The sequence below is a fragment of the Urocampus carinirostris genome, chromosome 17 (genome assembly GCF_059441175.1).
Source record: "Urocampus carinirostris isolate Australia breed hairy pipefish chromosome 17, RoL_Ucar_1.0, whole genome shotgun sequence".
In the NCBI taxonomy this organism is placed as follows: Eukaryota; Metazoa; Chordata; class Actinopteri; order Syngnathiformes; family Syngnathidae; genus Urocampus; species Urocampus carinirostris.
The window spans coordinates 21931541-21955674 of NC_142365.1; the positions used below are offsets into that span (position 1 = coordinate 21931541).

The 24134-nt window shown below is 38.5% G+C and overlaps 1 protein-coding gene across 1 annotated transcript; it reads right to left on the bottom strand.

Moving 5' to 3' along the window:
* Nucleotides 1–4862: 4862 nt before the first annotated feature.
* Nucleotides 4863–23520, bottom strand: tm7sf2 (transmembrane 7 superfamily member 2). Its single transcript, XM_088321137.1, has 11 exons — nt 23457–23520; nt 21835–21914; nt 21126–21322; nt 19977–20031; nt 17102–17296; nt 13104–13207; nt 9577–9696; nt 8966–9134; nt 8733–8813; nt 8443–8565; nt 4863–5692 (listed from the first exon to the last, which is right to left on the bottom strand). Exons 2-11 carry the CDS (start codon nt 21905–21907, stop codon nt 5532–5534), a joined length of 1278 nt encoding a protein of 425 aa, XP_088177263.1. The 5' UTR covers nt 21908–21914; nt 23457–23520; the 3' UTR covers nt 4863–5531.
* Between the last annotated feature and the right edge of the window lie 614 nt (nt 23521–24134).

Consider the following 24134-nt stretch of genomic DNA (forward strand, 5'->3'; position numbering starts at 1 on the left):
AAAATATTGGACAGGATGAGACAGGCGGGATTGATACCGGACACCAGAGATTGTAGCAAGGTATCAGACAGGACGAGACAGACAGGATCGATACCAGACACTGGAGACTGGAGTCCAATATCAAACAGGACGAGATAGACGGGAACGATACCCAATACTGGAGACTGGAGTCCGATATCAGACAGGACGAGACAGACAGGATCAATACCAGACACTGGAGACTAGAGTCCGATATCAAACAGGACGGGGTAGACGGGATCGATACCGGACAGGATACATAAGCAGGATACTGGAATGAGTCAAAACACACATCTTGCGGGTGCAGAGGTTCGCTGACAGACTGACAAGGGGTGAGTGAGAGCACTGAGCTTAAATAGGAGGGAAACCAATCATGCAACAAGCAGCAGCTGGCGCCAAACAGGCAGGGCTAAGTGAGGGCAATGGGCAACCGTGACAGGTTCCAAATATAGATAAATATAACGGGGTGGACATGTTATGCTTTTCCTCATCTGTCAACCATTATGAAATATTAAAAGGTTAATTAAAGAGTGGTACTTACTCTACTTCTCATTGAAGGTTTTCCTCCAAAACTATTGCTACAAGAGAGTCATGTGACTACAGTTATGCAAGTGTTTTCCATAGAACACTTATCAGAGTAACAGGCGTGGGGGACGGGGTGAGTTCACACTGGGACACAACATATTTTATAGGTTTTATACATGAAAAACTCAGTATTAACTGAAATCGGTATTCAGTGAAGAATTGTATCATTGAGCCAATACAGAAATACTGAAAAACCATTGATTTATAAGATTTTTCTTACTTATATTTTTATCAGAAGTCAAACAAACATGACTGGGAAAAATGCATTTTAGTGTACTTGTACAACAATCAGAGTAATTTATTCAAAAAATAATTCATCCTGCATACATATTAGCATCCTATGATAGAGGGCAGTTAAGTATACAAGAAAATCTTTTAAAAATAAGTATAAGCCCAATTTTAGAATAGAATAGAATATACCTTTATTGTCATTGTTACAAAATGGGTTAACATATTGTGACAATGAAATTGGGCATGATACTCCAGTTTCACATATTCACAGTGAGGTAAAAAACCCAAGAAGATAAAGGAACAGAGAAGATAAGGTTATTAAACAAGGAGGATAAGGTTATAGTTCTAATTTACACAAAATTTACCCAAGAAATGTCGGCATATAGGATGTTACATACAGTTTGGTATCGTAGGGTTTGTGCCGGAAGGCAGCAGGTCGAAGAGGTGGTGGCCGGGGTGAGAAAAGTCCTTGATGATGTTTTCTGCTCTGCTGAGGTAGCGAGAGCAGGCAATGTCCTCCAGACTGGGCAGAGAAGAACCGACGATTTTCTGGGCTGTTTTGATGACCCTCTGGAGCGTTTTCCTGACTGCTGCTGTGCACCCAGCATACCACACCGTAATGCAGTACGTCAGAATGCTCTCCACTGTGGTTTTGTGAAAGGACACCTGCAGCTGCTGTTTTAGCTGTTTTTTCCTGAGCACTCTCAGGAAATGCAGTCGCTGCTGGGCCTTCCCTACCACCGCTCTGGTGTTTGCAGACCAGGAGAGGTCGTCGGAGATGTGCACACCCAGAAATTTGAAGGAGTGGACTCTCTCTACACAGTCTCCTTTTATGATGAGTGGTGCTGGATTCCTGCCATTCCTTCTAAAGTCCAGTATCAGTTCTTTTGTTTTTAAACAAAATATACCATTTCATGTCACTCAAATGGCACTTACTAACAGGAATGAGACATTTAACAAACGGGTTATAGAACAGACTTTGATAAAAGGTACTGTAATCCCTTGCACTATTGAGGTTTAGTTTTCGCAATTTTGATACTACACCGCTTTTCATCCATCGTTGTGTTCTACCTGTTGTTTTCTTGTTTCCATCGCAGGACCTTTTTTGGAACAAAACACTAGCAAAAAACGAGGGATTACTGTACCTTTAACCTGCAAAATTACTACTTTAAAGACCCATGCTGCAAAACTGAATATCAAATTTGGCTCCTTTTAAGTTCTGTTTTTTCTTTCTCCCGAATCATTAAGAGATTCAAAGAGAGCATTCCGAACCATTTTTTTGGCCTAAGTTTTTGGGTAGCCCTAGCAGCAAGATGCTGGACAATTATGTCAGCTTACCTAAGGTGAGGCTCATATTATGTAATGTGAATACAAATATCTCGACCTGTGAGTGTTTTTAAAAATGGACGTTTGTTTGATAATTCATGTATTTTCTCTTATTTAAATCAATATTTTTTTTTACAATGAATGGAGTTGTTCTACTACTAGGAGACGCAACATAATGCACATAGTCCCTATAAAGTATTTAGGGTTTCATTATTACTGATGTGACTCAGCTGTGCTCGCTTATTTGGCGCCAACTACCGCGGGTTCTGTCAGTATTTTTACCCAGTCCTGTCTGTCCCCTTTTGTCAGTCTGTCTGCGAACCTCATTGAACACTAGGCAAGCCTTTTTCAACGCTGACTCCCACCAGTCCCGTTTTTTGCTCCATCCGTCCCGGCTTAGAACCTCTATTTGTCCCCGACTACGTCTACTCTCCCAATCTGGCTTACGACTCGCTTACGACCCCGACCACGCCTTGCTCTCCCAGTCCCGGCTACCGACCCATTTTTTCCGTCCCTGACACCACCATCGCTCGCTACGGAAGATCCACTTCCGCTCTCGGAGCACCATCCGAGTACAAGGGCGACTTGCTTCCCGCGTCCAACGGATCGGGGGCGCAGCCCTTTCTCTTTCCTCCAATAAAACTTGTTAGAAACGTAACGCAATTGGGTCCTGTTTCCGTTCTGGTCCTGACACGGGGTGGGTACCAATACTAATATCGACTGCTAAATTTCTGATCATATATTCAACGACTGATGGACAGCTGCCAATCCTTTTATAACACATTTTATTGTATGTTTTTGATCTATACAAAGTATATATTTTTTATGAATTACTGATTTTTTTGTGGAATTCTGATATATATATTTTTTAAATATTTTTACGGAATTCAATAGAATGTAGAGATCACTCAATCTGATCCATGGGATTAGTTTATATTAGATCCTAGCCAAAATACCTGGATTAGACTTAGAAAATCGTATCCAATCCATTAACCCTAACCATGACAAGTACTGAATCTTTAAACTCACATTCATTCACTCATTCTTATCCAGACTTTGCAGTCTTGTTTCAAATTGAATTGAATTCGATTGTCTTTATTGTCATTGATATCGACGTTGTGAACATTGTATGCAACGAGATCAGACATGGCACTCCAGGGTAAACAAGTAATAAAGACATGAAAGAGACATCAGGAAAAAAGGCAGAAAGACATATTTACAACGTAGCGATTAGAGACATTTCTCGCACTTGCTGCGACAGGAAGAAGATATGGGCCCACGCTCATATGCATGCTGCAGCTCCGCACGGCTTACAAATCAAGTTGTCAGTTTAACTTGGCAATACTAAAACTATAACAGACATATTATTATTCTTAGCTGACAAAAATAGTCGATTGGTATGGAATGTTCACACATTCACGGTATTGCTAACCATATCATACTCAAAAATGTGGTTTTAAGCTATCCCTGTTGGGAAGTACTACTGGTATTAGGTACCATTTTGTACTTAAAAGGTTTATTATTTTGTATTATACCTCAAAGGTTGTAAGTTTGGTCTTGGCATCGGTGGGTATATTGGAAACATCCGCTCCGTTCATGACAAAACTACACCCTTGATGAACAAAATGGGATATCGAACATCCCTAATTAATAAACAGTGGTACCTCTACATGTGAGCTTAATTCCAAGATCATGCCTGATCTTAAAACCAACATGCAGGTAAGGAAAAACTCAAAACCTCAGCGTGAGGGAAAAAGAAATCTTGAGAAGGGGCCTCACAAGTGGTAATCCCCGTTCCAGGATGACCACTAAATAATCATTACATCTTCCCGATCATTAAAAACACATTCAAATGTTAATTAAACATAAAAATATAGTAATAAGATAAATAAGATGATCTTCATGGGAAAAAATGCGAGTTTTTTATCGAGAGCCTACCATGGAGGGAGTCGGTGTAACAGAGGTGTGTGCGTGGTGCGGGAGAAGCATAAAAGACTGATGATGATATGTAAGCACTCACTGTACATTTAGTGTAACTTTAAAATCAATGTATACGCAGACATTTTCACAGCATACTGTTTTTATTTTCTTTTATTTATTTTAAAGGAAGCAAAGCGCTGCAGAAACTCCTTCGTGGCTTTGTTACTTGCACTCACTGCTTCTTCATGCCAAACCAGAGTCACAGAGCCACAGAATCATAGAGTCACAGAGACAGTCCTCTTCTTGAATTTCTCAAACCAACTATGGTTTCCCTTGAAATCCATTCTGATTGTACCCAATTATGACTCTCCCTTTGTTGACCTTGTCTTAAAATGTAGGCACTAGATAGATGCCACTTCCGCTCTCAGTGATGGTATCTCCTGCTAGCTCCTTGTTGCGTATCCACAATAACAAAAGTCTCTCCATCTCGTCATTAATTGTGGTTTGTGATTTTAAAAGAACAATCACGGCCCAGACGAGAGACCCCCCCTCCAAGGATTGTATCGATTTCACACAATTCGAAAAAATGCTCAACAGTTGGCCTGTATTTTCAAAATTATAACTAATTTGCGTTATTTGGAAGACTGAAGCCGCCAAGGAATTATTTTATGTATAGTAATATAGTAAATACTCTGCATGCGGCCGTTCGATTTAAGGGAGCCAGTCCAAGGTGAACTGTCCCTAGCGCTAATTTAGAATTTCAAGACGCTACCACTAGAACGACGAGTGTTTAGAATGGACCAGCATACACGCTGTGATAAGGCGTGGGGAAGCAGCGAGTGCAGATCCCAAAGCTGCGGAAGAGTTTACGCAGCACTTATTTCTCTAATTTTAACTTCACTAATTTCTGAGTACGGTTAAATCCCACAGCAAGTGTTTACCTGCAAGTAGGGGGACCTTTTGGGGTACAAAAAATAAAAAGCTGTTGTGCCACAAGCCCATGAAAAATTGTCTTATCTTAAAATGGTGTGCTAATACCAGTAGTAACACAAAAGTATAGTCGCTGCTGTTTGTATCATAACCCACACACACTTGAGACTCCTTAAGCCAGCAACCACCGACTTCCTCAAAGGGGATTACTCATAATAAATTCACATTCTATTTCATCGATATCATCCTATTTATCCGTATCATATTTCTATGATTGATTGCTATTTCAATGTGGTTTTGGTGATCAGAAAGATGTGTTATATAGCGATTTAAGGTTAACATGGATGATTTTAGGAGGACAGGAACAAATTAAATAGTTCTTAGTTATTTCTAAAGGGAAAAATGAACCCAGAAACAAATTTATCTCATATGTAGAGAGAGCAGTGGAACAGTATTTTGATAACTATACAAAGGCACCACCAATCTTTCCAGGGTTGCAGTCCAGCTGTGACATTTACACTTCAGTAGATATAAGGGATGATCCTGTAGGGGACACGTCGGCAATACGTGTCCCATGCAAGTCCATATTTTGCTCTACAGTTTTTCTCATCGCGGGCCTCGCGGTGAATCAGCAAGACAGCAAAATATATCACATAGAAGTATGGTAGAAGATGTGAGAATCCTAAAGAAAAGAAGCAGATAGGGAAAGAGAGTTGAGCATCATTATTTCTGTCGATTGCTGAATTGAGTTTCTTCTCTGGCTTTACAATGGGCAGCTGTCATCATTAGCCACTTATACTTAGAAAGTTTTTTTTATAATCTCTTTTTTGTCAAACATCCATTTATTTTTTTTCAGTTGGGAACAGTAGTTTTATCCACCTATCTCTTATTGTGCGCTATCCTTCCTCCTCAACTTTTGTGCATCTCAGTTACAAAAGCAGGAAAACAATGAGTCACATCATGTATATGTGTCAGCAGAAACAAAGGACTGACAGCTTCCGATTTTTATGCGTGGTAGACATGAACAATGAGATGAGACTGTCAATCCGTCTGGAGTGACTTGAGAATATATCTGAAGAAGTAGGGGGAGTGAGGCTGTGGGTTGCCAAATGCACAATTACTAAAAACGATTAAGTAATTTGCTATTAACAGTTGGGAGGCAGTTGGGAGGCAGGTGAGGCACACCCTCGTCTTTTAGACTTTTAAATTTTGTCTAAGAAAAAAGTTGGGACTACCATGTGTGGCGGTGCGGAACCTTTTTTTTTTTTTTTTTTTTTACAGTATTTTTCGCCATGCCTCTGACCAGTGATCTGCCATCAGAGGAGGCAGGTGAAGCAGTGCCTCACCTGTCGTAATAGAAATATATGTTTTTATTTTTTCAGTGTTAAAGTTCTTTGTCATTTAACCCCACAGTTTTGAGATTTTCTTTTTTAAAATCGCAGAATTTTTACATAATCTCAGGAATGCTATTAATACAATTAAAATGTAATGTATTACTGTGCTGAAAAGAGTGAGGCACACAATTCTCTTGCCTAGTGGCAGAGGGCAATAGTGAGACCAAAGATTTTGAATTGGCGCACAGCCCAGCCCCAAACATTATAATTACAAATAGAATTAGCAGTATTATTTGTAGTATTTTCCTTTTCCGCAGCAAGGAACTTTTTATCATAACAAAGGATTACCTATCTATTGATGCTTTTATTCAAAAGCAGCAGTATGTTATGTATTACTGAGCTGAGCAGATGCATATTGAGGCACACAATTCTTTTAGCTAGTGGCAGGGGAAGGAAGTGAGACCAAGGATTCTGATTTGGTGCAGACCAAACAATATAAGAAGCATTGGTGGGCCCTCAGGGCCTGCAAGACTTTCTCCACTGGCCTAAAAAACATATGAATTATTCATCCATCCATTTTCTGGACCGCTTATCCTCAGTCAAGTTACGGGGGGTGCTGGAGCACATCCCAGCTATATTTGGACAGTGGGCAGAGGACACCCCGAAATGGTTGCCAGTCGCAGGGCAAAGAGGGACAGAGAACTCACTCGCTCATTTACATCAAGGGACAATTTGGAGTCACCAATTAACCTGCCATTCATGTTTTTGGAATGTGGGAGGAAACCGGAGTGCCCAGAGCAAACTGAATCATGTGATGTCAATTATATTTTTTCCATCAATACTAATTAAATAATTCCTAATTGTCTGTCCGCTTCATTTCGTTGCTTCTCCCTGGTTGTGCTGCTTCCAGATGTGTGCTTTCATATTAAAGCATTTAACAAATCACATTTCAGGCTTTAGTTGTTGCCAGAGGCCTTCACAAAAAATCCTGAAGGCCATGTCCCCTAACACCAGTCTTTAAAAAAATGACTGTTGGTTTAGCCAATCATAATCTGCATCTGCGTGCCTGCTAGCGGGCATTGGGAGACGTCACCGGTTTCACAAAGTATGATTGCCTAGGGGGCGGTTAATCACCAAAAGGATCGTGCCAACAACCGTTAAACTTGAAGAGAACGAGCTGCACAAGGAAATATGTGATTGTGTTGATTTAGTAGCGAAAGGTCGGACAACTCTTAAGCGAGCAAGCTTTTCACAAAGGGGAAATGGTTTTGTCCACCACTTTCAGCCTAGAGCGAAGATCTTAAGCCTGAACACAAGCCTCACAAGATCTGAAATCCGGGCCAGGTCCAGCCTAAGATGTCAATTATTACGTTTGGGTTGGGCCGAGCTTCTATTTCACGGACTTTTTTTATTATCAATCGTTCATCTTTATTCTGTTTATACAGTTTTGTACAACTTACATTTTGTAACAAAAAAAGTGAACCAAAGGAACCGGGAGCACAGCGGGGGCTGGGGCCGGCCCAAATCCCCTCTCCTCACAAATAAATGGGAACTTTCATTTCCAAAGGCATAACAATTAGTATAATGGGAAACGAACCTTGATCATTTTATCCACCAGCTCACTAGAAATACGGACGACACATGAAACGAAATTAGGTTCTATCTCATCATTATCTCATAGAGTCGGTTTGTTCGGAAATGATACATTACAAATTCAGACTGGAGCTGAAGACTTTTGCATGCCACAGATAATCAGTGATAGCATTAGCAGGCTAACAGCTAGTCAAACTATGGGGTAATTTTTCTTGTTGCATGGCCTTTTCCCAAATTACCTTTTTATTGTTGGTTTTAAAAAAAAAGAAGCACATAGACATTATTTATAAATTAGGTTCTACAATAAAACAGTGTTTATATGCTACAGTTTACGTATGACTTTCTTGCTCTGCAAATCAAACGATGAATAAGATGCAAATAATATTATTTGTAGAAAACACTGTGCCTCACCAGACACTAACCTCACCACACGTCACAGGTTGTATTACAATCTTAGGAATGGTAGTGGAGGCAAACGCATACGTGCAGGATAACGTCCTCTTACCACAAGGCAGAGACCAAGCCAAGGCCATAAGAAGATCACCCAAATAATTGGGATGACGGACGAGACCCCACCAACCGGATACCAGTAAACGCTTCCCTGTTGCCGTGGCGATGGTCTCGAGCCCTGTGAGCAGCCGTGGAAAATGCAATCACTTCACTGATGAGCATTTCACAATCTGACATGGCGGATGCCCTTCAAAAAGACCTTTCTGACAACATCCTATTCTTTGATTCACATTGAGAAGAAAAGAAACCATTAAACATGAATCAGATTTCAAGATAAATACTAACTTGCAACACTCGGATGTGCCGGGTTTCTTCGGAACTGGTTTTTCTGTGAGTTGGATTTTCGGAAAATATAATATCCAATACCTGAGGAGAGTGAGTATTTAAACTGTGCAACAAAATAATAATAATAATAAAAAATAATAATAATAATAAATATATATATATATATATATATATATATATATATATATATATATTCTAATATATATTAAAATAAAGAATAAAAATGTGATTACCATTTAAAGCGATTATAGCTGCAAATCCCAGCGGCTTGAGATCTTGAGGGTGTTCAACTAAGAAGGCCGCCTGCAGGCTATATGTGAAAGGAACCCAGGTCAGGTCACCGAAGGCCAGCATGAAGCCAAAACCGTCATGCACAATGTCCATCGTGGTCAAAACCGCCTCCTGTTATCAACCAAAACAAAGATTACTGTCATTTCCAGCCATACAACACTGTTTAACCACTAGATACTTCTGTAGTGTGCAGTGCTACCAAAAACGAGTGATTCAAAGCACAAGGAAGAACAAACTATAGAAAATCTAACTTACCAAATTGCACCAATTTTCTCATAATTTTTTCTGTCCATCTTTTGTTTTTATATATATATATATATATATATATATATATATATATATATATATATATCCCCGCGACCCTACTAAGGATAAGCGGTGCAGCTGATGAGATGAGATATATTTATATATATATATATATATATATATATATATATATATATATATATATACATATATATATATATGATAGGCATACAACAAAGCAGATAATTAAACATTTTTTTCTATTTAAAACCTAACATTTGAAGTATTCCACATTCCGATATCTCACCTCATTCCACAGAGCGTCGGCCACGTAAAGCAACTGGAAACTGTTAACTAGGATCATGGGGAGTGAGGGGGAGCCTCGTAGCTCCACCTCCTGCATCAGCATACCAAAGTTTATGACCACCTGAAAGAAAATGAGCTTGATGTAGGCAAATTGATGTCACAAAATTCAATTTTGTTGCATTTCTAAGTTAATATTGGGCAAACGAGATATATTAATTGTAAACACGGTACATGAGAACAGGTGGGTGTATTTATGAAGTGTATGGTAAAATTACAGTTTTCAGACAAAAAGACAAAACCTACAACTGTATTTCAAAGTAACAAAACCCAGTATTGCTTTCCATCTACAGTAATATGAATTGTGAATTTCCCTTCGGGGATGAATAAAGTATCTATCTATCTATCTATCTATCTATCTATCTAATAACAGGCATTGTTTAGATAACGATGAATTTATGATCAGCAACTGAAAATTAGAGCATTGCAATTCTGCACAAATAATCTGACACAAAATTGATGATTGATGAGAGTTTAGTGCAAGGACAAGAAACACATACTTTTTTTTAACCATAAATCTTGTTATTTGTGCTCCATCCCTGCATGGGTATGAGAGTATAGTCGTGCATGTGTGAGTGTATAATATTATATGTGAGAGCAAGTATCATTTACTTCTCAAACAGCCTCTCATATCAGTCCTTAATTTCTCTCAAAGGGGGTGATCAACAAACAGGACATTGATTGCTGACAAACAATCATTGAAAAGTATGGTTTCAAGGATTTTCAGTCCTACCACTTGATTTGTTTTCATCAGACTTGAAACAAGAGTATGATCTCAAATTATTTAAATTTCCTGAATCTTGGGATTTTTTACACTAACTGCAAATGACTCTGGCAGCAAAAGGCATCCTGGACCAAACAATATCATATATTGATGTTCCATCTGCTCCATGTCACGCACAAGGCCTCAGCAAAGGGTGCACATGCATTTTATTTTAGGAATTAGTGCTAGGTTTAGTTTACAAAGCGGGCCAATGAAAAAACGTGGCACTGTGGCAAATACATGAGGAATGACAATATAGAACGATGTCAATTTATAGTTGATTGAATTTCATCGTTTTTATTATCATTGATATTAATTTAGTGAACATTGTTTGCAATGAGATTAGACATGGCACTCCATATTAAGCACTAATAAAGACTTAATATGGCAATGTGACAGAAAAATGGAGTTACTGTCTTTCATTTTAACTTTTGAATAAAAAAAGATATAATGGGAAGAGAATAATTTAAAGCAAAATACAACCAGGGATTTCCAAAGAATTCAATGTTGTATTGACAAGGGTTGGCACGATCAATTCAAATATCGATAATATTGATACTAACAAGTACTTGGATCAATACAATTGTCCTAGGATTGATACTGTCTTCCCATTTTAACTACAACTATGATAATGTTAGTGGATCGTAAGATAATACATACATAATAACTGTCAAATTGGATCAATTGTCTTTACACTTTATTTACAAAATATTATACTCTCTTTCAAAATGCTGTGCAATGGAAGATATTTTAGTTGTCTTGTTCACATTCTTATACAGTACGTGTATTGTTCTTACATTGCTGCTTTTTTATTTAGACTCCCTTGGCTTTTGTTCTGAAACAGTTGTAATATAAATATTCTATTATCTTTATACTAATAGAGTTTGCAATGCAGTTATTTATTTAAAAAATATTCATTTTAGTGCTTAAATCTTTGTGCTGTGTTTATCGTAATTATGAACTAACTCAAGAAGGGAAGGGTTCAATAATTCAATGATCATGACATTTACAGGCAAAAAGTATCTGTATGGAATCGGTATTGATTGATACTGCTTACTTGGATCAGATTTTTTAATGCATTTTTGTTAGTGAACTAGTTTACAGCTGGAGTATTTTTGGATTACTTGGAAATTGAACTGACTTAGTTGAGAATAAGGTAATTGCGAAAATTCCACATGCAGATGGTGCTCTTTCAAACCACACCCATGTTTTATAACACTGCCCCACCAGCTTCCTGAAGCCTTTTTGGGTAATACATTGTCCTATTCGCAAGCCCAAAATATATTGTGTTTTCATTTTGTTTTATTGGAATAAAAACACCTCAACGGAACTGCTCTGCCCCAGCTCTCATCTACGTGGCTAAAGTCAAGTGGAACCCGGATGTTGATTTGAGAAGAAAGAAGGACAAAAGTCTTAATTATCTTAAAGAATTAGCAATTTGTTTGTCATTGAAAAGTGCTTGAAAGAAGGTTGTCAAAAAATAGTGTCTGTCAGAAATTCAACCCAAATCACCCACTCATATCTGAGTGGGAAGTTTTTGTGTTCTCTCCTACACAACTCACTCAAAAATGATCAAACAGGCAAAGCTTTAGCTGCTTCGATTCCAACAACTAGAAAAGAAGATAGTCCTCTACATAAATGTTATTGTTTTAGACAAAATAGTGTTTTTGGTCCAATCAGAACGTGCTTAATACAGTAATCCCTTGCTGTATTGCAGTTTACTTATTGTGGTTTTGCTATTTTGTGGACTCATTGTGCATTGTGTTCTGCCCAGCCCATTTTCTGCCTGTGTCTACCTGTGCATCAATGACGTCGCAATCTGAGTTGTACGCAAACGTGAAACAGCTTGACATTATGTAGGCACAAAACATAAGTTTCTCTAAAAGCCGTCATGTCAACAAAATGCTCTGGACCGACAAAAGCACAAAAAAATAAATGAATAATTGCAAATATTTATTTTGGTTTGTAAATAAATAATTTTGCTAATTTACAAAACTATTTTTTAGGTTTTGTGATTTATTATAAAATATTGTTTGTAGAATTGGAACAAACATCTTTGGAAAATAAATTTAACTATTTTATAATCTTACTAAATCATAAAACAATATATTACAAATAAAAATGAAAATATTGAAAATAAATACCTGCATTATATGCTTTACTTTTTGGTTAAGGTGAATATCTCTTCTGAAAATTAAATTGTTTTTCATTTTTCAAAATAAATAGCTTTTTGAATGTAACATCCATTTTATGTTAAGTACTTATAATTTCATGAAACAATGAAATCAGTTTGTAATTATTTCAAATTATTTTAATATGAATGCTTCTTTTTATTGTATTGATAATTGATAGAAATATTTTACTTCATAATCCGCTTAAAAAAATTTCATTCTTTTTGATTATTTGGATCTGAACCGTAAAAATAATAAAATAAATTGGCTTACATTGATGAACATCGCCACCCACTGGCGGTAACAAAAAACAAACACTTGGCAACTACAAACTGTCACAGTAATAGAATAATGACAAAACATATTATAGCATACTTTTATTTGTTATTTTAAAATCCTAGTTGTGTTATTTTGTGTGACCTGATTTTTATAGCGCTTTGTTCGGAGTGATGGGTGTGTGTTTTACTTTACATAGAAAGTGAAGTAGGCTAATAAATATGTTAACCAAATCTGAAATGTGCTCCTCATTCTACTTACCCAGCCAATCAGACCTGGCCTGAGCTCACAGAAATATTTTAGGTCAAAATCACCAATACGAGGGTTTAACTCTCTTCCGATGAAGAAGTCATACAGGGGGTTTCCTACAAAAAAGGGTAAAACACAGCAACAATCAATACTAATTAAATTGACATTAACAATAAGTAAACAAAACTCAATGTACTGCCTGAACTAAAATGCAGAACCCCATACAATCACAACGACCTGTAGACATGCTGAGCCATGCGACTGATCTGTAGCTCTCCCATCCCTTACGCACATCACAGTGATAGAGAGAACAAGTATTGCTACTAGTACATAAAAAAATCATTATACATGCTGACACGACTTACTAACTAAGGAGGGGTACAAGATAATGATCCGGCTGACAGTTGTCCCACTTATAACAGCCTAATACGACGTAACAGTTTTCTGCCCGGTAGGAAAAATATACCCGATAATTCGTCACCTGTTGCCACACTAAACATGTCGTAGTAACAATTCTTAGTCTCCCCTCCATCGATTTGCCATATGTGCAAGGGTTGGGAAAGCTGAAGATCAGTAGTATGGCTCTGTCACAGTCCTGCACTCAGATTTGGTTTCCTCTCTCGCTCCCGCTTGCTCTCACTTTATTTGGTCACTGACTACCTGGCTCTAATATCCACCCCACACCTGGTGTCACTCATCCTGATTACCCTCCAATCACACCTCTCCTTCTTCACTATTTAAACACTCCGTTTCCTTGGCTCGGTCCTGGTGCGTTGCCTATCTTATAACGTCTTAAGCTCTCTTGTCAGAGCCTTGTTGTTCCCAAGGTACCAAACCCTTGGACTGTGTCTTTTTTGCTGATTGAGTTTACCAGACCACTGGTCCCTTGCCTGCATCTCAAACCAAGATGGTTACCTTGCCCCCCAACTTCATATGTACCGAACCCTATCCAAATAAAGACATGCATTACTGCACTTTCGCTCCACCCCAAATAGGTTCATGACAGGCTCAGCAAGTCACAGAATGTTTTCATTGTACGGGCTTCTAAATTTTAGTACGTACAGTACATCAGGTTTTATTTTGAAACGTTTTTGTTTTGTGTATATGTTTATGCCAATTTAATTAATATTGACTGCTGCACTAGTTGATTAGGATTGACAGCTACGGACACAGTTGCAAATGAATTGATCGCAATGCAATGTGTTACTTTTCTGTATTAGACATTTCCCCGCTTATTTGTACAAAATTCAAGAAATGGACATGAATGAGTTCATTTTTATGGCTGTTTTGGCCTCTGGATTGAAATCCGGTGCGGCTTGTAAAAAAAACATAGGTAATTTCTTGCTTACATTCGCGCAAGTGGCTTTAGATGAGGTGCGGTCTGTAGTCTTGAATTTACAGTAGTTCAAATTGTAGTGCTAAGCTGTCCTTAGATTCGAGCCTGGCTGTGGGTGGATAATTCTCAACATTAGATTTTTTTACATCTGTCTTTAGAAATGGAGCCTTTCTAAGCGGGTCACATCTTGTTACACATGTCTACTTAAAGCCTAAAGCTTGATATATGATATCTGATTTCCACAAGTTTTCAATTTAGATTTATAAATTAAGGACTTTATTTGTGGGTGAAACATTTAAAATATTGTAAGGATGATGTAAATAATCAATAAAACACTGTTCAACCTTCTGTTTTGCTCCTCTTATGAATTAAATGAATAATGTTGGCAAAAGCATGGACGATCGTATTTTCAGTATTTTCTTTTACGTGCGCAAGTCATTGAAGAAGTGCAAGGACTGTTTAACCCATCAGAATGCACTATGCAAATCAATGTTGTGGCACCTTAAGAATAGTGTGATGATGAGATAACCTCTAAAGCCTTTTCATGTCATCTGTATCACAGGTGGTTTAGTGGTCATGTGTCTGCGCTCTCACCGCCACTACTCAGGTTTGGTTCCCATTGCATACAATGTTTTGCAAATTGAGTAGTGGCTACCATGTGCCCGAACACACAACAGCTCTTGTTGTAATCTCAATTTCAATCGCTTTGCGCCTTATGTATTAAAAACATATAACAAAAGACTGTTTTTTGGGGATGAGCCTTATAACCTGGTGCGCCTTATACAGTAGTGCAAAAAATACGGTAATTTCTCCTCTGAAAGAGCGTCATAAATGTCTTTAGACGTCACCACAGTGTTGTGTATTTAGAGTGCATACGTTGTGGAAAAGAGCAGCTCGCCGCTTTCCTCTTTGCCGCCACAAAAAAACGAATAAACCGCACCGTATTTAAAATCAGTGTTCAAAATGTAGCAAATACTGGACTGTCTCAGAAAATTAGAATATTGTGATAAAGTTCTTTATTTTCTGTAATGCAATTAAAAAAACAAAAATGTCATACATTCTGGATTCATTACACATCAACTGAACTATTTCAAGCCTTTTATTATTTGAATATTGCTGATTTTGGCTTACAGCTGAAAAAAACTCAAAAATCCTATCTCAAAATATTAGAATACTTCCTCAGACCAAGTAAAAAAATAATTTTATAACAGCAAAACTGAATCAAACATTTGAAAATGTCCATTGATGCACTCAGTACTTGGTTGGGAATCCTTTTGCACGGATTACTGCATCAATCCGGCGTGGCATGGAGGCAATCAGCCTGTGGCATTGCTGAGGTGTTATTGATGCCCAGGATGCTTCGATAGCGGCCTTCAGCTCATTTGCATTTGTAGGTCTGGTGTCTTTCATCTTCTTCTTAACTATACCCCACAAATTCTCAATGGGGTTCAGGTCAGGGGAATTAGCAGGCCAATCAAGGACAGTGATGCCATGGTCAGTGCACCAGTTACTGGTGGTTTTGGCACTGTGGGCAGGTGCCAGATCATGCTGGAAAATGAAATACTCATCTCCATAGAGCTTTTCAGCAGATGGAAGCATGTAGTGCTCTAAAATCTCTTGGTACACAGTTGCATTTACTCTGGACTTGATGAAACACAGTGGACCAACACCAGCAGCTGACATGGCTCCCCAAACCATTGCTGACTGTGGGAACTTCACACTGGATTTCAAGCAACTTGGATTTTGCTCTTCTCCAGCCTTTCTCCAGACTCTGGCGCCTTGACTTCCAAATGAAATGCAAAACTTGCTTTCGTCTGAAAAGAGGACTTTGGACCACTCTGCAACTGTCCAGTGCTTCTTCTCCATAGCCCAAGTCAGACGCTTCTTCCGTTGTCTTGAGTTCAGAAGTGGCTTGACCATGGGAATACGGCTATTGTAGCCCATTTCCCGGACATGTCTGTGAACTGTGGCTTTTGATACCTGGACTCCAGCTTCAGCCCACTGTCTTTGAAGCTCCCTCAAATTCTGGAAGCGGCTCTTCTTCACAATTTTGTTAAGGCTGCGGTCATCTCTCTTGGTTGTGCAGCGTTTCCGGCCACAATTTTCCCTTCCAACAGACTTTTTGTGGATATGCTTTGAAACTGCACTCTGTGAACAGCCTGCTCTTTGAGAAATTTCTTTTTGTGTCTTACCCTCCTGATGGAGGGTATCAATGATGGTCCTCTGGACAGCAGACAGATCAGCAGTCTTCCCCATACTTGTGATTTAGTTTACTGAACCAAGCTGAGTGTTTTTAAGGCTCAGGAAACCCTTGCAAGGTGTTTCGAGTTAATTAGATGATTCAGGTGATTAGTTGAATAGCCTACTTGTATACTTTTTCATGATATTCTAATATTTTGAGATAGGATTTTTGAGTTTTCTTAAGCTGTAAGCCAAATTCAGCTATAATCAAATAATAAAAGGCTTGAAATAGTTCAGTTGATGTGTAATGAATCCAGAATGTATGACATTTTTGTTTTTTTAATTGCATTACAGAAAATAAAGAACTTTATCACAATATTCTAATTTTCTGAGACAGTCCAGTATGTAGCGGCTTGTAGTCCCGAATTTACGGTACATCAAAAGAGAGCATAGTACGGCTGCTTGGTTTTATACGATAAGACTCACAGCTCACCTGTGTTGCCCCCCAAGGCAAGGGCATGGGCAGGAGCCCAAAAGGAACGAATATAGAGGTAGACAGAGAGGAGGAAGGACACTCCTATTGCGCACATTGCCAGGGGCAGCATCAGCTGGTACAGATGCCCCAAAGGAGTCCCCACCATCAAGAATAACATCAGCAACACGCCGCTGATGCACAGACTGTGAAATCCTACAGGGGAGAAACAAACATCATGTCGGCCTTTACGAAAAATGTATGCAGGAGTTGAAGCGAGTGTTTAGGAATATAAAGTGGTATTGTATGTAGACTCAAGGCTCTGACATTAATTGTAAATACATTCGAAAACATTGACAAACTGTGTTTTTCATTCAAGTGGTGTGCTGTTTATCTTTGCAAAAAAAGCATGCCAATGTTCAGTATTTAGCCATTTAACAATAACATTTGTTCGTTATCAGTCATTGCCAGGAGATTGTTTTATTTTTATTTTTATTATCAGCTGTGGATGAGTTTGTTTACAGTTCCCAGATGCCTTCCAGTCTGGGTCATAGGGGCACCACTTTCTGTGGTGTGTCCTAGGCAAGAACAGTCTGACGGGGACCATCCTTCTCAAGGCCAATTTTTTGGGTAGGAGTTTGCTCCCCCTCATGAAATAGATAGTACTGGTTTTCATGGTTAACAGTATCAGGATAAGGCTTCCTCATTTGACTCGGATTCAGCATCTTCCAAAAGAAGAGTTCAATATAGTGAAAAGAAAAATAACAGCAAAATTATGAACAGATATTAACAACCTGAATTACCTCCTGAGCCACGGTGACCATAAATGTTAACTGTTATATTGTCAATTTAGGGAACATGATCATTTAACCTTTTAAAACAGAACACATTAAACTGGTGCTGGGGATTCATTTTCAAAGATTTTTGACTGATGGTGTGCCTCAATATTTTGTGATTAAGAAAAATTGTGCCTTGGTTCCAGAAAGGTTGGGAAACACACCATTTAGTGTCTTCTTTGATATTTTTCTAACTTTGCAGACACTCAAATCTTGACTTTAAAATATCCGGTAAATTAAAATAAATAAAAAAGACAACATAAAATTGCCATTCATTACATGCAAGGGGAGATTCTGTACTGGGATGTATGTTTCTCTTTCAAATTACCGTTTTAATTTTTTTGTCATTTTATATCTCTAATGCGTATTTTGCCCACTATAAGAGCACCCCCAAAAAATAGCCTTTAGTCATATTTTTTTGAATATATATATATATATATATATATATATATATGGCAGTCTGTTCTATGAGGCGCATTGAATTAAAACTACAGTAAGGCTACCATGTTTAAGTATAACCGTTAAATGTTTAATTCACTTACAGTATCCATCCATTATCTGCACCGCCTATCCTCAGTAGGGTCCCGGTGGTGCTGGAGCCTATTCCTGCTATCTTCGGGCAGTAGGCAGGGGACACCCTGAACTGGTTGCCAGCCAGTCGCAAGGTACACAGAGACAGACAATTCACTCGCTCATTCACACCTAGGGACAATTTGGACCGGACAATTAACCTGACATGCATGTTTTTGGAATGTGGGAGGAAATCTGAGTGCCCGGAGGAAACCCACACAAGCACGGGGAGAACATGCAAATTCCACACAGGGGGTTCGATCTCATGACCTCAGAACTGTGCCGTACACGCGATAATCACTGCTCCGCCGTCCTGCCCCACTTACAGTATGTATAGTGTCATTTATTAAGGTATTTTGTTTTACTCAAAAAATAACTCAAAGTATGGGTGCGTGTTATACGCGAGGTTTTGCAGGAGCGTATTACCATTTTTGAGCTGTGGTTGACCACAAAGCTAACCACATTTGCTTAACATTGGTTGCAAGGAGAATCAAACCTGGATTGCGGAGGTAAAAGAACTGAATACTACCCATTATACTACTAGGGATGTGAATTTGATTTTAAAAAGGCTTTAGATTTAATTTTATCATCACACCATTTATACTCACGGTGCCACATTGTATAACTTTCCAATAGATCATTATGGTAACGAGTTCAACCAAAACTATGTTGTCGTTTGTGGTATTTTATATCTTTCAGAAACAAATTTTGTTTTCTCTTGTAATAGCAAGGAATTATCAAATGCCTTCTCTTTTGTTGTCTGTATCACTGGAGTGGGTAGGTTTCAGAACTCTTACCACTGCGACCCGGGATCGATTCCCATTGCATACATCAGTTCAGTAAGCAATGTTTTTCGAAAGATCAATCACTGTGCAATACAGTATTGTACAGTAAAACCTCAAGTAGAAATGCACAAAAATAAATACTGAATGCATTTTCAAATGTATCCACCAGTATTTTGTGGTATATAAGGTGGCTAAATTATACATGCACCATTTGATAAAGTTTTACCTGGTTATATCAGTATCAGAAATTATTTTCCCCCCATTTTATTAACACTCCACTTATTGAAACATAAATATTTTGTTTGTTTGTTGTACATGATTCAATTGTTTGTTTGTTTGTACATGATTCAGATTGAATCGTTTCTTGTACATGATTCAATTGTTTGTTTGTTTGTACATGATTCAAATTGAATCGTTTCTCCGGCGCCGTCACGAATGGCAGCCACTTCAGCAGCTCCCGTGTTATTTTCGATTGTTCTCAGTTATTTTCGATTGTTCTCAGCTTAGGGATGCTGCTGGAAAAGTGAATTTCCCTTCGGGGATGAATAAAGTATCTATCTATCTATCTATCTATTTATCTATGGTCTGGAAAATACGGTACAAATTCTATTTTTACTCTGCATCATTATTAGTGACTTTTCAAGTACTAATCTGGTTATAAAAAGTGTTGTTAAACAAACATGTTCATAAGTGCCAAAAAAGTACCATTTATGGGATACTTGAGACGTGTTCCACCTCTCAGCACTAAACCCTCAGAGATCTGCAAAAAGATATGAAATAATGAATATAAAAAAAATGTTTTATTTGAGATACAACAACAAATCGATCGGTCGGTTGAATCAACATCCATCCATCCATTATTGGCACTGCTTATCTCCAGTAGGGTCGGGGGGGGGTGCTGGAGCCTATCTGTCCTCAGGCAGTGGCCAGTTGCAGGGCACACAAGAGACAGAAAACTCACTCGCTCATTCACACCTAGGGACAATTTGGACCAGCCAATTAACCTGACCAGCATGTTCTTTTGGAATGTAGGAGGAAACCAGAGTGCCCGGAGGAAACCCACGCAAGCACAGGGAGAACATGCAAACTCCACACAGGAAGGTTTGATCCCATGACCTCAGAATTATGCCGCAGACGCGCTTACCATTCAGTCGCCGTGCTGCTTGAATCAAAATATGATTATAAAATAACACTCAAAATCTTATTATGATTGATCAAACTATCGATTTAAAACTCAAAATGTAAGCATCACAACAGTAAATATAAGCCTATTTTATTGTCCTATGTAATAAATGATCAATAGCTTTGTTTGAAAAACACAGTATCGTATCTCCGAAACGCGTAGGCTTGACGAAGCAGACGAGAGTCTGAAGTAAATGAACAGAAAGGCATTGTGGGAGAGAGTTCAAACAATGCCAAATAAAACCTCTTATGTCACAATTTATGTCAAAAACACATTTTGCCACATCATGAGCAAAAAATATTTTAATAGGAAAAAAATTATTCAACGCGAATTTAAATTCACGTTTTTATGATACAATACAGAACTGAAAAATGCACATTTTTTGTGTATCCAATTCAACGATCATTAAAATATTGGTCAGTACTACAGGACGGATTGAGCCTAAAAAAATCCCGCCCGATGCAGAACACAGGTACTTAAGCCCGAACCGGCCCGAACCTGACCAATTAACTTGATTTTAGGGACCAAGCCTGAAGCAAACCCGAATTTTCATATTTTTTTGGTGAGGACTCGGGAGGAGAGGAGCTTTTGGTCCTCAATTTCGATCTTGAAATTCATAACATGTTATTATTGCATAACACATGAATGAACATGAATAATGTACGATGTACCTTTCCGACTGGCAGCAAATACAAGAAAGCGTGCAAAGCTATCCATCCCAGAACAATGATGGGGGCCAAAGGATCCCACAGTTGATCAAAGGAGGGCAGAGGCAGGGGCCACTGAAGCAATGCGGCGTCCGGAGAGCGACTCAAACAAATCAGGAAAAGTACCGTCAATGGGAGGAAGATGGGAATGCAAACAGCCCCTGGGAATGCCATACACACACAAGCAGACACAAGTTGAGTAGAGGCGCTTTGATGGGTCTCAATAGTGAACAAGGTACACGTTTTAAAAGTACAGCAGTAACAAATAGTTAAACGGTCAGTCGGAGAACAGTTCAGCTGCAGTTGTGTATTTTAGAGATTGTGAATTATCGAGTTGAGAGGTTCAGAGCCTGATATAATTTCTAAGAAAGCTGAATCTAAAACCATGGCCCTCACAAGACATCAGTCTCAGGAAGTGTGGGGTTGGGGGTAGTAGGGGGTGTGAAAATTATTATTACCCACAAAATGCATTTGCACTGCACTGATGCACATTAAACATAACCAACAGCCCATCCTGCAAACGCTTAAATCAGACTTCTTTGTTTAAAAAATACCGTAAACAGAAGAAATGTTATGAATTTCGAAAAAACAGACGTGACAACAGAAGATTTTCTCTAAGAGAAAAAATGCATTACAATGGATGCGCTTCGAAACAGTCAATCGCTGTACTCACCTAATGTTCCTCCAAACTCCCGTTCTTCATTTTGGGACGTCTTGCCATTCGGCGCTTGCGTCTTTGGTCTCATTTTTCGTCTACAGAAAAAGGAAAATGAGATTAGAGATTATGAAAAGATAAGGAAATTAAGATTACACAGTTAAATAGTTGGGTATGTAGGTAGGTAGGTAGGTAGGTGCGTAGACAGATAGGTAGGTAGGATTAGATTGGAAGGTAAGTAGGTGTGTAGGTAGGTGAGTAGGTAAGTAGGTAGTTAAATGGATAGGTAAGACTATATAGGTAGGTATGTAGTTAGGTAGGTAAGTAGGTAGTTAAATGGGTAGGTAAGACTAAGTAGGTAGGTAGGTGGTTAGGTCGGTGGGTGGGTGCTGGGCTAGGTAGGTAGGTAGGTAGGTAGGCAGGTAGGCAAGTAGGTAGGTAAGATTAGATAGGTAGGTAGTTAGGTATGTAGGTCGGTTGTTAGGTAGGTACGCAGGTAGGCAGGCAAGCAGATAGATAGGTACGTAGGTTTAGATTGGTAGGTAGGTAGGTAGGTAGGTAGGTAGGCAGGCAGGTGGATAGAGAGATACGTAGGATTAGATTGGTAGGTAGGTATGTAGGCAGGTATGTATGTAGGTAGGTAGGCAAGTAGGTAAGTAGGTAGGTAAGATTAGATAGGTAGGTAGTTAGGTATGTAGGTCGGTTGGTAGGTAGGTACGCAGGTAGGCAGGCAAGCAGATAGATAGGTACGTAGGTTTAGATTGGTAGGTAGGTAGGTAGGTAGGTAGGTAGGCAGGCAGGCAGGCAGGCAGGCAGGCAGGCAGGCAGGCAGGTGGATAGAGAGATACGTAGGATTAGATTGGTAGGTAGGTATGTAGGCAGGTATGTAGGTAGGTAGGTAGGTAGGTAGGTAGGTAGGCAGGTAGGTGGGTAGGCTGGCAAGCAGGCAGGCAGGCAAGACTAGATAGGTAGGTAGGCAGTTGGGTAGATAGGTAGGTAAGATTAGATTGGTAGGTATTTGTGAGTATATGGGTAGGTAGGTGGGTAGGAAGGTAAGTAGGTAGGTGGATATGTAGGTAGTAAGGTATGTAGGTAGGTGGGTAGATAGGTAGGTGAGATTAGATTGGTAGGTATTGGTAGGTAGATGGGTAGGTAGGTAGTTAAGATTAGATTGGCAGGTATGTAGGTAGGTAAGTAGGTAGGTAGGCAGGTAGGTAGGGTGCAAGACAGGGAGAAAGGCAGCAGGTATATAAAATGTGGTCAAAGTCCCACAAAAATAGATACAGTATGTAATAGCTGTAAAAACCTAACCACTATTACCAGAGTTCTATTAAAAATAAAAAACAGCAGAGCAAACGTGGTATTTGCTGTTCGAATACGGTCGTTTGCTACCTCGATATGTTGATGCTTCATAATAAAATTAAATGTTATATCTTACATAAGCAAGTAAAATAAAATCATTATTATTGTATTTGTTCTATTCAGGGCTAGACAGAGAAAATTAATCATTTTAGATGCAACGAACAAAGACAGGTGTGTTTTGATGACAAAACGTCCTAAAATGCGTGTCAAATGCCATTTTCCTGGGATGTATAAAAAGTGTAAGGTGCGTAAAAAGGAAATGTATAAAAGTTAGATACCTTAAAGGAGTGCAGTACGTAAGCTTGTACTGAACAGAAAAAGCAGTGTAGAAGCTGAATTCAAAACGACCCGCCTCCTCTGACGTGATGATAATGTTTCCGCCAATCATATCACGTTGAAGGATCTGAAGAGGGCGGAGACAAGATTATTTATCCAATCAAATCTTTCTTTCAGGTGGAGTCAGCAGTCACCGCACAACAAGCATACGATGATAATGATTATTGTACACACTTTTGAGAGGAAACTGGGGCAGTAATATATATATATTTTTAAAAGGGTACTACTTACAATTTTTTTTTACTAAAACTACAGATCTACTTCAAAAACACCACCAATTACTGATATTCAGTATCAAATTTGGAGCTTAAAAAAGTTATTTTGCTTTCATTCTGAAAAGGAAAACTTTCTGTCCAAATACTGCAAAAATATTACTACAGCAATACTATAATACGAAAATACTAATAGAGAAATACTAAGAGGAAAATATTACAACAGAAATGTTACAAAAAAATCAACTACAGAAATACTACAAAAACACTATAGATATAATGCAAAAATTATAATATAGAAATACTACAAAAATACTACTGTAGAAATACTACAAAATGCTACAAACATCTGACTACAGATATACTACAAATATTATACTATAGAAAATACTGTAGGTACAACAATGC